The sequence below is a fragment of the Bos indicus x Bos taurus genome, chromosome 8 (genome assembly GCF_003369695.1).
Source record: "Bos indicus x Bos taurus breed Angus x Brahman F1 hybrid chromosome 8, Bos_hybrid_MaternalHap_v2.0, whole genome shotgun sequence".
Classification (NCBI taxonomy): domain Eukaryota; kingdom Metazoa; phylum Chordata; class Mammalia; order Artiodactyla; family Bovidae; genus Bos; species Bos indicus x Bos taurus.
In genome coordinates this window covers 28496077-28511255 of record NC_040083.1, presented here as the reverse complement: position 1 = coordinate 28511255, position 15179 = coordinate 28496077, and the positions used below count along the sequence as shown (strand labels likewise).

The 15179-nt window shown below is 35.9% G+C and overlaps 1 protein-coding gene across 6 annotated transcripts in view; it reads left to right on the top strand.

The window, feature by feature from the left end:
• CCDC171 (coiled-coil domain containing 171) overlaps positions 1 to 15179 on the top strand; it is a 341520-nt gene that overhangs the window by 6838 nt on the left and 319503 nt on the right. For 5 of the 6 annotated variants that reach the window (XM_027549190.1, XM_027549194.1, XM_027549191.1 and 2 more), the window contains exons 2-3: positions 487 to 644; positions 12501 to 12636. In XM_027549190.1, coding sequence (XP_027404991.1) covers positions 601 to 644; positions 12501 to 12636 — 180 coding nt within the window. In that variant the 5' untranslated portion in view covers positions 487 to 600. The remainder of the gene's footprint in view (positions 1 to 486; positions 645 to 12500; positions 12637 to 15179) is intronic. The other variant, XM_027549192.1, reaches the window with a different exon arrangement.

The following is a 15179-nucleotide window of genomic DNA, read 5'->3' as shown; positions in this document are numbered from 1 at the left end:
TGATCTCTCTTAGGATTGTTTATTACGAGCAGGGACAGATCAGGTTAGATTTTGGTGGGGGGAGGTCTTCTAGCTATCCTTGGACACCTACAATTTTACTAAGTAATTCTTCTGTTTTTCCTTCATGATGGTGTATGTGCCTTGGCGGATCATTTATCATTCAAGTAATTATCATTCAATGCCCTGGCCTCTTGTATTAATTTTTTAGCCATATAATTTTTAAACATGTCCATTATAAAGCAAAGCAGAGAGAAATGAAACTATTTAAAAACTAAGGCCAGATTTTTGCCTTATCAGGTACTCGTAATGCTAACACACTGGGTTATTGGTACAAAATATCTTTTAAGTGTCCATCAATAGATAAATGGATAAAGAAAACATTATATATATACACACACATATATATACACTCATACATAAAAGAAAAATCACTCATCGTCTCAGGACTCACATAAGTAACTACTATTATATGGTTTACTTCAACAGACTTCAGTCCATGTAACCTGTAAGCCACAGACATCTTGGACAGTTTAAATCATCAGTAACGAAGTATATCATTAAGCAACAGTGGGATATTTTGAAAGAATTGGAAGACTTGTCATGAATTCAAACACTTCGAGTAATACCCCTGGTGATATCCAGAGGTAAGCCTTCAGTATCTTCTACGAGTTGAGGAATGCTTTTGGTTGCAAGGACCATGGAGAAGTAAGTGGTTGGGGTGGCTGATTGTAAGAATTCTCATGAGATGGTAAGGGAAATGGCAGTTTCATGGGACTGGAAGAGCAGGGGTGATGCCTGATAAAAATCAGACCTGGGTCTGGAGACTTTATGTGGCTCTTTGTGCTCCTTTCTTAACTCAATGTCTACTTTCTTTGGTCCCTAGAGACTTGCTTATTCTTTTCCACTTCTCTAAATCTTTTCTTCTGCGTATTCATTATTACTTGGCTTGCCATAATATGTGTTGCTCTGTTTTTCTCTTACTTCCTCATTGTCCCGACTGATTCATCCCCCTAGTTAAGCATTGTGTTAGTTTTAGCTCCTGTTGCTAACTGCTCCTTTACTTGGAGTTTACATTCTAAGAATTGCTGTTGCTCACCTTTTTTTGTACCATTCATATCTGCCTTTGAGTGAGGTGCCTGCCTTTGGTTTATTCATTTCTCAGGTGTATAATATAAAAACTCCTAAGTCTATAATATAAAATGGAGCCATTCTGGAGAGTGCAACTCAAAACCTGGTTTACAAAGAAATAAGTACAGAAATTGAAAATAGGTGTTTAGAAACTTTTATAAGCACATTAGAGAGTAAATTTCTGTTTGTTGAATCTGATAATAAATGCCTTAAGGTTGAATTTTATCTGTTTTTAAATTTTCTTTTTTAATTTTCCCTTTTAAATATATTTTAGAGAAGCAATGGGAGTGGGGTAGGGATAGTAATTGTTCACATTTAGAGAAGAAGTCATTTTGCACACCTTTTCAGCAGGAATGTGTGGGTGCGGCAAGTATGGTGGCTAACATGTACTTTGCTTTATAAATAGGATTTGCTATATAAACATTTTCCACCTGTCTCCAGGAGCTACCTTAAATTCTTTCTGGAGCAAGATAGAGAATAAATGAGTAAAATATTAACATTTTTCTTTGTTCAAATTTTATCTCAAGAATTCTTTGTTTTACCAAATGTTTCAAGGGTTAAGAGTGAAGTGTCATCAGTTAGTTCTCCACCACTTTAGTGAAGATGGTTCAGATACTGCTAAACAGGGTATCTTCAAGGTTCCTTCTCGATCTAATAGCTGATTTTATATAAGCACATAGATATGTATATTTTAATACATATTTTAATGCTGATAATGCATGTGTTTTTAGAATTATTTAAAAAAACAAGTGAATGAAACAATGAAACTGCTTATAAACTTACCACTTAAGAGTTAACACTGATAGTATTTTGGTTTATATCTGCACAGAATTTTTCTTTTCAACATATACATATATTTATAAATGCATATTTTAAAAATTAGAATAATATTTACAATATTTAGTATCTTGTTTTTCAATATTTGGGAGACCAGCTTGCCAAATTAATACACATGTATCATAATTTTTAATAAGTACATTCAGTTCAGTTCAGGTGCTCAGTCATGTCCTACTCTCTGCAACCCCATGAATCACAGCACACCAGGCCTCCTTGTCCATCACCAACTCCTGGAGTTCACTCAGACTCACGTCCATCAAGTCAGTGATGCCATCCAGCCATCTCATCCTCTGTCGTCCCCTTATCCTCCTGCCCCCAATTCCTCCCAGCATCAGAGTCTTTTCCAATGAGTCAGCTCTTTGCGTGAGGTGGCCAAAGTACTGGAGTTTCAGCTTCAGCACCATTCCTTCCAAAGAAATCCCAGGGCTGATCTCCTATAAGTACATTACTCTTCAGAATTCTAGAATTTGGACCAATGAAGTTATTTAAACTCTGCTATTTACCCCTGATCTACTTTCTGTTTCTGTAGATTTGCATTTTTTGAATAATTCATATAAATGGGATCATACAATATGAAATCATTTGTGTCTGTCTTCTTTCATTAGGCATGTTCTTTGAATTTATCATGCTATAACATGTGTCAGTACTTTGTTTCTTCTCATTGATGAATATTCCATTTTATGGATATGTACATTCTGTTTAACCATCCATCAGTTGATGGACATTTGGATTGTTTCCACATTTTGCCTATTATAAATAATGCTGCTGTGAGCGCTTGTGTACAAGTCTTTGCATGGAAATACTATTTCATTTTCTCTTGGGTAGATTCTTAGGAACACTGTTACTTCCGTCATATAGTAAATTTATGTTAACATTTTTAAGAAACTGCTGAATTGCATTCTGAAGTGACTGAACCATACTACATTTCTACCAGCAGTGTATAAGGGTTTTAGTTTCTCCACATCCTCACCAGCACTTGTTATTTTCTGACTTTTTGGTTATAGCCAATCTAGTGAAAGTGGTATGTCACGGTGATTTTATTTTTATTTTCCTAAAGAGCGATGATGTTGAACATATTTGTACGTGCATTTTTTGGCCATTTGTGTATCTTCATTGGTGAAAAGCCTATTGAGATTGTTTGCCCAATTTAAAATTTTTACTTGTCTTTTTGTTACTGAGCTTTAATAGTTCTTTACATATTTTGGATACAAGTCTTTTATCAGGGACATACTTTGCTAATTTTTTTTTCCCATTTGTTGGCTTGAATTCATTTTCTTAATAATGTCTTTTGAAGTGTAAGAGTTACTAATTTTTATAAAGTTCAATTCTTTTTCTTTATGGATTGTGCTTTTGGCTTCATATCTAAGAAATCTTTGTCCAACTTAAGGTCATGGCGATTTTTCTCCTGCGTTTTCTAGAATTTTTATAATTTTAGTTCTTACACTTAAGTCTGGGCTTCATTTTAAGTTACTTTAAAAAATATATATATATTTATTAATTTGGCTGTGTCAGGTTTTAGCTGCGGCGTGTGGGATCTTCACTGAGTCATGTGGAATGTTTTCCCTGCGGTGCGTGGACTCTCTGGACTCTCTGGACTACTGGGCTCAGTAGTCGTATGCAGGCTTAGTTGCTCAGTGGCAGATGGTATCTTTAGTTCCCTGACAAGGGACGGAATCTTTATCCCCTGCATTGCGGGGTGGATTCTTAACCGCTGGACTACCAGAGAAGTCCCTGAAATTACTTTTTAATGTATGGTGTGAGGTAAGAGTCTAAATTTATCATTTTGCCTGTGGATATCAGTTGTTTCAGTACCATTTGTCTCTCCCATCAGGAAGCTTCTATAAGCCTCTTATCCTTCTCCAACAGAGAGCAGATAGACTGAAAACCACAATCACAAAAAACTAACTAGCCTAATCACATGGACCACAGCCTTGTCTAACTCAATGAAACTATGAGCCATGCTGTGTAGGGCCACCTAAGATGGATGGGTCATGGTGGAGAGTTCTGACAAAATGTGGCCCACTGGAGAAGGGAATGGCAAACCCTTCTTTTCTCTTCCCCAAAAAAAGAAATGCAAAAAAGCAAAATGGCTATCTGAGGAGGCCTTACAAATAGCTATGAAAAGAGAAGTGAAAGCAAAGGAGAAAAGGAAAGATATACCTATTTGAATGCAGAGTTCCAAAGAGTAGCAAGGAGAGATAAGAAAGCCTTCTTCAGTGATCAGTGCAAAGAAATAGAGGAAAACAACAGAATGGGAAAGACTAGAGATCTCTTCAAGAAAATGAGAGATACCAAGGGAACATTTCATGCAAAGATGGGCTCAATAAAGGACAGAAATGATATGGACCTAACAGAAGCAGAAAATATTAGGAAGAGGTGGCAAGAATACACAGAAGAACTATACAAAAAAGATCTTCATAACCCAGATAATTACGATGGTGTGATCACTCACCTAGAGCCAGACATCCTGGAGTGTGAACTCAAATGGGCCTAAGGAAGCATCACTACGAACAAAGCTGTGGAGGTGATGGAATTCCAGTTGCGCTATTTCAAATCCTAAAAGCTGATGCTGTGAAAGTGCTGCACTCTATATGCCAGCAAATGTGGAAAACTCAGCAGTGGCTACAGGACTGGAAAAGGTCAGTTTTCATTCCAATCCCAAAGAAAGGCAATGCCAAAGAATGCTCAAAGTACTGCACAATTGTACTCATCTCACATGCTAGTAAAGTAATGCTCAAAATTCTCCAAGCCAGGCTTCAGCAATACATGAACTGTGAACTTCCAGATGTTCAAGCTGGTTTTAGAAAAGGAAGAGGAACCAGAGATCAAATTACCAACATTTGCTGGATCATGGAAAAAACAAGAGAGTTCCAGAAAAACATCTATTTCTGCTTTATTGACTATGCCAAAGCCTTTGACTGTGTGGATCACAATAAACTGTGGAAAATTCTGAAAGAGATGGGAATACCAGACCACCTGACCTGCCTCTTGAGAAACCTGTATGCAGGTCAGGAAGCAACAGTTAGAACTAGACATGCAACAACAGACTGGTTCCAAATAGGAAAAGGAGTATGTCAAGGCTGTATATTGTCACCCTGCTTATTTAACTTATATGCAGAGTACATCATGAGAAATGCTGGACTGGATGAAGCACAAGCTGGAATCAAGATTGCTGGGAGAAATATCAATAACCTCAGATATGCAGATGATACCACCCTTATGGAAGAAAGCAAAGAAGAACTAAAAAGCCTCTTGATGAAAGTGAAAGAGGAGAGTGAAAAAGTTGGCTTAAAGCTCAACATTCAGAAAACGAAGATCATGGCATCTGGTCCCATCACTTCATGGCAAATAGATGGGGAAGTAGTGGAAATAGTGCCAGACTTTATTTTTCTGGGCTCCAAAATCACTGCAGATGGGTGATTGCAGCCATGAAATTAAAAGATGCTTACTCCTTGGAAGAAAAGTTATGATCAACCTAGACGGCATATTAAAAAGCAGAGACATTACTTTGCCAAAAAGGTCCGTCTAGTCAAGCCTATAGGTTTTTCCAGTGGTCATGTATGGATGTGAGAATTGGACTATAAAGAAAGCTGAGCACCAAAGAATTGATGCCTTTGAACTGTAGTGTTGGAGAATACTCTTGAGAGTCCCTTGGACTGCAAGTAGATCCAATCAGTTCATCCTAAAGAAAATCAGTCCTGAATATTCATTGGAAGAACTGATGCTGAAGCTGAAACTCCAATACTTTGGCCACCTGATGTGAAGAGCTGACTCATTTGAAAAGACCCAGCTGCTGGGAAAGATTGAAGGCGGGAGGAGAAGGGGATGACAGAGAATGAGATGGTTGGATGGCATCACCTACTCAATGGACATGAGTTTGAGTAAATTCCGGGAGTTGGTGATGGACAGGGAAGGCTGGTGTGCTGCAGTCCATGGGGTCGCAGAGTCGGACATTACTGAGAGACTGAACTGAACTGAACTGAAGTACCATCTGTTGATAAGATTCTCTTTTCCCCATTGAATTGCCTTGGCAGCTTTGTTGAAAATTGATTGACTACATGTAAATATATGAGTTTATTTTATAGTCTCAATTCTGGTATACTGATCTACCTGTCTGTTCTTCAATCAATTCTACACTGTTTTGATTACTGTAGTTTTATGGTTTTTTGATTTAGAAGGTGCAAGTCCTCCCATTTGTTTTTGCTAAAGATTACTTTGATTTTCTGAGTCCTTTGCTTTTCCATATAAATTTTTGGGTCAGCTTGTCAATTTGTTTCTTTTTTTTTTTTAAGTGTAAAGAAGATTCCATGTTCATTTGGTTTTGGCTTAGTAAGTCTGAAAACCTAATGCTTACAGAATAATCACAATAGTTAAAATAGTTGTCATATTTAAGAAAGCAATTGTAAATGGCTCCCACAGAGATCATCTCATAGGCTTGTGTACACATTGTGCTTCACACCATCAGGCTTACTCTGTATGGGCCTTGTTCTGAAAGCTGTGGTGCTATATTTTTAAAGACAAATTATCCATGTATTAGAATGATAACACAGTTTTTAAAATGTATAGATAAAAGGTTTCATAAAAAATATGGAGTTTTTGCTCAGAAAACCATTTTTATATATTTTTATTTTTTGAATTAATTTTTTACTAGAGGATAGTTGTGGGGCTTCCCATGTGGCACTAGTGGTAAAGAACATGCCTGCCAATGCAGGAGACATAAAAGAGATACAGGTTCAATCCCTGGGTTGGGAAGATCCTCTGGAAAAGGAAATGGCTGCCCACTCCAGTATTCTTGCCTGGAGAATCCCATAGACAAAGGAACCTGGTGGGCTACAGTCCATAGCGTTGAAAAGAGTCGGACATGACTGAAGCGACTTGACATGCACTCAGAGTATAGTTGCTTGCAGCTTGTCAGTTTCTACAAAAAATAAAAGCTGCTGGGATTTTGGTAGGGAATATGTTGAATCCATATTCAGTTTGGAGAAAGTGACCACCTTAAAGTACTCGTCTTCAAATATATGAATGTAATGTGGAAAGACTTCATTTATTTAGGTCTTCCATTTATTTCAGCAATACTTTGTACTTTTCACTGTAGAAGTCTTACACATCTTTTGTTAAATTTAATCCTAAATCTATTTTTTGATGCTAGTGTAAGTGGAATTATGTTTTAAATTTCTTTTTGGATTATTTATTGCTAGTGTTTAGAAATGTGATTGGTTTTTGTCTATTAATATTATATTCTGTGACCTTGCTGAAATTGTTCTTTGTTCTAGTCTTTTTGCTTCTTAATGAATTTCTTAGGATAATCTTGAAGGATCATGCCTGTGTAATTACATACAGTTTTACCTCTTCCCTTTCAGTATTTGTGCCTTGTTTTTTTTTTCTTTTTCTTTCCTGGTTGCATTGTCTATAAGCTCCAACATGTCTTGAATAAAAATACTAGACATCTTAGTTTTGTTCCCAGACTTAGGAGAAACTTTCAGTTTTTAAACTTTTACCATTAAATTTGATGCTACTTTTTGGCAGTTTTTCATTCAGGCCCTTTCACAGATTGATAAAATTTCCTGGTATTCCCAATTTGTTGAGAGTTTTTTTTTTTTTTTATCATAAATGGGTGCTGGGTTTTGTACATCTATTGAGATATGTAGTTTTTGTCTTTTGTTTTAGTAAAATGGTATTTTACATCAATTGAGTTTCAGACATTATATGAATTTTCTACTTTGGGGATATATGCCAGTTAGTCATGTTGTAATTTTTTATGATGTTGCTGGATTTGGTTTGCTGATGTTTTGTTGAGGATTTTTTGTATTTCTCTTCATGAAAGATATTGGTCTATTACCCTTTCTCTCTCGTGATGTCTGTCTCAGACTCAGAATGATTTTGAGAAACGTTTAGCCCACTTCTAGTGTGAGGATTGGTGTTATTTCTTTTTTAAAGTTTGGTAGGGTTTACTCGTGAAGCAATCTAGACTTGGCTTATGGTTAGATTTGAAATATATTAATTTAATGCTAAAAGTCTGTTCTGATTTACATTTCTTTTTGAGTTAGTTTTAGTAATTACTATCTTTTTAGGAATTTGTCCATTTGATTTAAATTGTCTAGTTTGTTATCATAAAGTTGTTCATGTTACTCATTATAATCCTTCTAGGTTGGTAGTGCCATTCACTCTTTCATTCGTTTTAATACTTTGAGTTTCTTCTCTTTTTTTCTTTGTCTAGCTAACTAAAAGTTTATTAAGTTTATTGACCTTTTTAAAGAGCCAAATTTTGGTTTCATTGATTCTTTATTATTTTAGTCTTATATTAAAAAACTAAAATTCCATTTTTGTTTTTCTTGTTCAGTCGCTAAGTCATGTCCAGCTCTTTGTAACCCCGTGGACTGCAGCATGCCAGGCTCCTCTGTCCTCTGCTCTCTCCCAGAGTTTGGTCAAATTCATGTCTATTGAGTTGGTGATGCTATCTAACCATCTTATCCTCTGCTGCCCGCTTCTACATTTGCCTTCAATCTTCCCAGCATCAGGGTCTTTTCAGATGAGTCAGCTCTTTGCATCAGGTGGCCAAAGGATTGGAGTTTCAGCTTCAACATCAGTCCTTCCAATGAACACCCAGGACTGATCTCCTTTAGGATGGACTGGTTGGATCTCTTTGCAGTCCAAGGGACTCTCAAGAGTCTTCTCCAACACCGCAGTTCAAAAGCATCAATTCTTTGGCGCTCAGCTTTCTTCACAGTCCAACTCTCACATCCATACATGACCGCTGGAAAAACCATAGCCTTGACTAGATGGACCTTTGCTATGAAATGATGGGACCAGATGCTATGATCTTCGTTTTTTGAATGTTGAGTTTTAAGCCAGCTTTTTCATTCTACTCTTTTACCTTCACCAAGAGGCTCTTTAGTTCCTCTTCACTTTCTGCCGTTAGAGTGGTGTCACTTGCATATCTGAGGTTGTTAGTATTTCTCTCATCAATCTTGATTCCAGCTTGAGTCATCTAGCCTGGCGTTTCACGTGATGTACTCTGCATTTAAGTTAAATAAGCAGGATGACAATATACAGCCTTGATGTAATCCTTTCCCAAGTTTGAACCAGTCTGTTGTTTCATGTCCAGTTCTGACTGTTGCTTCTTGTTCTGCATACAGGTTTCTCAGGAGGCAAGTAAAACAGTCTGGTATTTTCATCTCTTTAAGAATTTTCCATTTTTTTGTGGTTCGTACAGTCAAAGGCTTTAGTGTAGTCAGTGAAGCAAAAGTAGATATTTTTTGGAATTCATTTGCTTTTTCTATGATCTGGTGGATGTTGGCAATTTGATTTCTAGTTCTTCTGCCTTTTGCTGTCCACAGTGGTAGATATAATGGTCATCTGAATTAAATTCACTCATTCCTGTCCATTTCAGTTCATGGATTCCTAAGAGGTCAATGTTCACTCTTGCCATCTCCTGTTTGATCATGTCTAACTTACCTTTATTCAAGGACCTAACCCTCCAGGTGCCTATGCAATATTGTTCTTTACAGCAACGGACTTTACTTTTACCACCAGACACACAACTGAACCTTATTTCTGCTTTGGCCCAGCTATTTCATTTTCTCTGGAGCTGTTAGTAATTGTCCTCTGTTCTTTCCCAGTAATATAATGTATACCTTCTGACCTGGGTGGCTCATCTTCTAGTGACATATTTTTTTACCTTTTTATACTTTTCATGCAGTTCTCGTGGCAAGAATACTGAAGTGGGTTGCCATTTCCTCCTCTAGTGGACCACGTTTTTTCCGAACTCTTCACTATGACCAATCTGTTTTTGGTAGACCTGCATGGCATGGCTCATGGCTTCATTGAGTTACACAAGCTCCTTCGCCTTGACAAGGCTGTGATCTGTGATACTTCTGTGATAGATCTGTGATCTGTGATTAAAATTGCATATGAACATTGTTAAAAGATTAATTGTTCTATAAGGCTTTCTTACTGCTGTTAGAAAAAATAGCAGTACTTACTACCTTGAGACAAATAACTTTCTTTATCCCTATAAATAATCATTTTCAACTTTCTGAGATGCTTTTTTAAAATCCATATTTCTTCAATAAAAATTTTATATTGCTATTTGATTTTTCAGGTTTAGCCATTATCTACTGACTTTCTGCTATAGAAGTTCATAATTTAGTTTTCACGTTTGCCTCTCTTTTTTATTCTCGCTTCATTTAGTGATATATAATCTTGGCTAGATTAGTTATTCAATGTTTATTATTTAATTATGAAAATTTTCCAGTTGAGCCATGTAGTAGTGTTTTGTGGCAATTTTTCTCTCTTATACATCTTGTTTTCCTTGAATTTAGTAGTTTTCTCATTTATTGTTTATTTGACTTAATTGCCACATATTTATGAATTCAACTTCATTCTCCTGCCAAGTTTTAGAAATCTCTCAATATATTATTCACGTAGTTGATATATTCTGTTATTTTCTGTTTTCGTGTTCTTAAAGAAATCACTCCTGGAGGTGCTGGCCAGTTCAGTTGGGACATTATCCCACAGTTCTCACTGGGCGCCTCCTTCCATTCTTCTGTCTTCTTGCTCAGTTGCTAAGTCGTGTCCAACTCTTTGTTACCCCATTAACTGCAGCACGCCAGGCTTCCCTGTCCTTCACAATCTCCCAGAGTTTGCTCAGATTCATGTCCATTGAGCCAGTGGTGCTATCCAACCATCTTATCCTCTGCTGCTCCCTTCTCCTTTTGCCCTCAATCTTTCCCAGCATTAGGGTCTTTTCCAGTGAGTTGCCTCTTCGCATTGGGTGGCTAAAGTATTGGAGCTTCAGCTTTAGCATCAGTCCTTCCAGTGAGTATTCAGGGTTGATTTCCTTTAGGATTGACTGGTTTGATGTCCTTGCCATCCAAGGGACTCTCAAGAGTCCTGTCTTAGACATCCCTTTGCTGTTTTCTTGTCTTGAATACCCTACTGCTGGAATTCCATGTCTTTTTTTCAGTGTGGGTTTTATTTTGGTGAAGCAGGTCTCCAGTATCCCCTTGAGAAAATTCATTGTAGGTAAATGGTTTGATGTCTTACAGAACTGCAATAGTCTTTCTCATACTCTTGGCTTTGAACGGTACTTATTGAGCGTAAGATTCTGAAGTGGCAATTATTTTTGCTTGGGATTTTTTCAGGCATCTTGGATGTTTTTCTTTCATTTAGTTCGTTTTTCATTTTTTACCTTGTGTTTTGATTTCCAAGAGCTCTCTTTTTTTGTTTGATGAATATTTCATTTAAAATTGCATCTAGTTTTTGTTTTATGGGTTTTTTATCTCTTCCTATTTTTCTGAGCATTTTAATGTTAGGGATTTTCCCTTTCTCTCTGTTTAAAGTTATATTTCCCTGGAATAATCTTTGACTTCTTCCCTGCCCCTTGTGGTCTCTGTCTTTCTTGTTAAATGCTGCTTAGTTTCTGGTGATCCTTGGCTGTCTGTTCATATTTAGAAGCAAAGGCCTAAAAAGATGATAGGAAGCTCTGTGTGTGAGGTATTCTCTGTCAGCTGATCTGATTAAGCTGTTTGGCTGGAAAACTTCTAGCATTATCCTCTTTAGGTCTTTTTTGCCTGCTGGTTAGATTCTCCAGGGAAGATCCTTCAGTCACTGTTTTGGTTGCCAGTGTTCTGGTAGACAATAAATATTAGAAGATTAAGGATGTTAATTTATTATATATCTTTTTACTTGAATGTCTTGTTTTTGGTGTGGAACACTTACCACATTTGTATCTGATATCCCGAGATGTTCTGTTTTATCCTCTCCAGGGACTAAACCCCTAGTGTTCTGCCAGAGTGGGGAAGAAATCAATACCCAGTGTGTGGTGTATAGGGTAGAGGATCTGAGGAGCTCATTATTTCTTTGGCAGACTTTCAACCAATTCTTCTGTTTTCTGCTCTAGTTTTACCCCCATTTTAAAGGATGTTGCCAATGAAGTGAGCTTTTTGGTGACTCTGGTGTAAATCCAGTTGTCTTCTTTGGCTTTGAATTCAGGTTGCTTATGTCAATCAGTCACCACTTATCCACCTGCATTCCAACTTCCAATATTTTATAGCTACTATCTCATCTCCTATTTTCATTCTCCTTTTGAGTTTATATCTCTAAATTCTCTTTGCTGTTCTTTTGGTTAAAATTTTAATTTTGGGAAAAGAGAGTGCTTTAGTCTTTCATTTTAAAGCATGAATCTGTATTCTTTTATACTTTTTGTAGTATGTGTTTTATTTGCATAATTTAAACATGTTATTTAAAAGAGTAGTAAGGAAAGAACTCAGTCGTCTCCAAAACTTGTCAGCTTGTGGTAGGATGAGATAACCTTGAATAACCTATCTTGAACAGTGTGGTGGTTTCCCAGTGGGCAGTGATTTGTTTATATACTGCTTTGCATTTCTGTCTTAGCTTTTGCAATCAATCTTTTACTGGAACATTTCTTTCGGGCAAGGACCATAGCATGTCCCCTGTTTTTTGAGAAGTAAATTATCAGATATACCAGAAGTGCCTGAAATTTACTTAATAAGAATTATATTTTCTTTTGATAGGTTGAAGAATGCCTCATCTGATATAAAACAAATGGTTAAAAGTGAAACAGACTTGGATATTACTGCTGATCTCAGAAAGAAACTCCATCGGGCTAAGAAAGAAAAATTAGAAATAACAACTAAGCACAATGCAGAGGTAGAATTTATTTTCTTCTTATATAATGTTAAACGTAGAGTTTGATTATTTTAGATTCATTTCACATATTAGAAACTCCTTGTTTCAACATTTATCACTTTAACATTCTCGTGCTTAAAAAGGAAATTAATATAACATGATTTTTTAAATATAATGGAATTGTTTTAGAGTGTTAAAGTAGAAATTTAATGAACTTTTGTATTTATTTGTATGTTGTCTTAATTTTATTTTAATTAACGATCACATTTGATCAAAAGTGTTCATTGATGTATATGTTTGGTGACTAAGGGATATTTATAAATCAGACATTTTGGAAATCTTAATGTAGGTTCCTTATGGTCTCAGTCGTGGAACAGCCTCTTAAATTTAAGTATGGACCTTTTAATCATAGTATAATTCATGAATTATTGTAGTTTTTTTTTTAAATTATATCATTATATCTTTTATTAGCATGTGTGTATATAAATACATGTATTTCACATGTATATGCATATATTCCAAAGACAGTAGTTACTTTTTACTCTAGGATAATTCATGAATTATATGTGTATGTCTCTTCTGTCTGTTGTCTTTTTTCTCTGTTTTCTTCTTTTTCTCTATTTAAATCTTACTCATTCTTAAAGCTCAGCTTGGGTAGCCTGATGTAGTGAAAAAAATATCGAATTACAGAGACCTGGAATCATTCTTGGTCCTTCCATTTACAAGGTATGTGGCCTTCAGCAAGTTATTTACCTTGTACATCATTGGTTTCTCCTTGTGAAACACTGGTCCTAAGGGTTGTTGAGATAATTAGGTGAAATAGAACTTGTGAAGTGCCTGTGAACAGTAATACTGGTTGTAATTTATTGACAGTCAAACGTAAACTGTGTATTTTCCTTCTGTTTTTGTTAAATTCCAATGCTGTTCTGTTGGGACACCTTTTAAAGCCTTTTAAAGGTGAAAATAATTACTCTTTTCTCTGGTCTTCCATAATATGTTGTTACAGATATTTTAGAGCTAGAACATTTATTTCACACTTACCTAATCTTCTTTAGTCCTTAAGCTTCCTGAGAGCTGAACGCAGTGACCATGCTTTGTTTGTGTACCTCCTGAGTTGCTTATTGGCACATAGTAGGTCCTCAGTAATTGTGTGTTGAATAAATATTTTTTTTCAGCTTATCTAAGGAATGATGGTTTATGATTAAAATGACAAGTGATCAGTATGTAACTGTTTTATTTGTATTTTTAATGGCAGTTGAGATAATTTTAAATAATTGAAGTAATAATTGCTTTTATTTATGTTGTATTATTACATACTGAATATCAAGTTGTATTTGTTAAATGGGTGCTAATTATTCATAATCTCCAAAACATATTTTTTAAAACCAAACATACATTTTACTTGAGAATATTAGTATTGTGATAATCATTCATCCATTAAATATGTTCTTTCACATACATTTATAGTTATCACATTTCTCTTAGCAGAACATACATTTACTGCCTTTCATATGATCAAAATATTTTGAATTATGTGTTCACATTAAAGAGATAGGAAATTATCTTATGGAAGAAAGGGAACTTTCTCAAAATAGGTAGTTATGATTGGTTTAGCTCCAATTACTATACATTCTTATTGTTTCAATTATTTGTTTAGATGATTTTTAGATGTTTAGATGATTTTACATATATATTTTACATATGTATTAATTTAATATTTAATATTTTTTTAGCCATATGGTTTCTAAATGTGTCCATTATAAAGCAAGGCAGCATCTAAAAACTAAGGCCAGATATTTGCCTTATCAGGTGCTCCTAACACTAATACTAATACACTGGGTGATTGGCATAAAATATCTTTAAGTGTCCATCAATAGCTGAATGGATAAATAAAATGTTTGTATATACACACACACAATACATATATTTAATGGAATATTACTCAGCCATAAAAAGAATGCCTCTTGCCATTTGTGAAAACATAGATGGACCTTGGGGGCATTATGGTGAGTGAAATAAGTCAAACAGAGAAAGGCAAATACTGAATGATATCATTTATGCGTGCATGCTAGGTCGCTTCAGTCGTGTCTGACTCTTTGTAACCCTATGGACTGTATCCTGCCAAGCTCCTCTGTCCATGAGATTCTCTAGGCAAGAATACTGGAGTGGGTTGCCATTTCCTCCTCCAGGGGATCTTCCCAACCCGAGGATTGAACCTGCATCTCCTGAGTCTCCTGCATCGGCAGGCATATTCTTTACCACTAGAGCCACCTGGGAAGCTCAATATCATTTATAGGTAGAATTTAAAAATTTAAAAAAAAACCCCAAGCTCACAGAACAGAGAACCCATCTCGAAACTATTTCTGGTATTAAGAGTAATACTACTTGATGTCCAAATGGAATTGATTACACAAGTACCAGCAGAGGTAAAGAGACAAATGGGGGATGTTAAGGTGACCCAGAGGGTAGTAACATTAGGAAGCCACTTCTACTCCTAAGGTTGAAAAAATTAGGGCCATGGATGGAGGGCCTATCCAGAAGTATTTGCAAGCACAAGGAAGAGA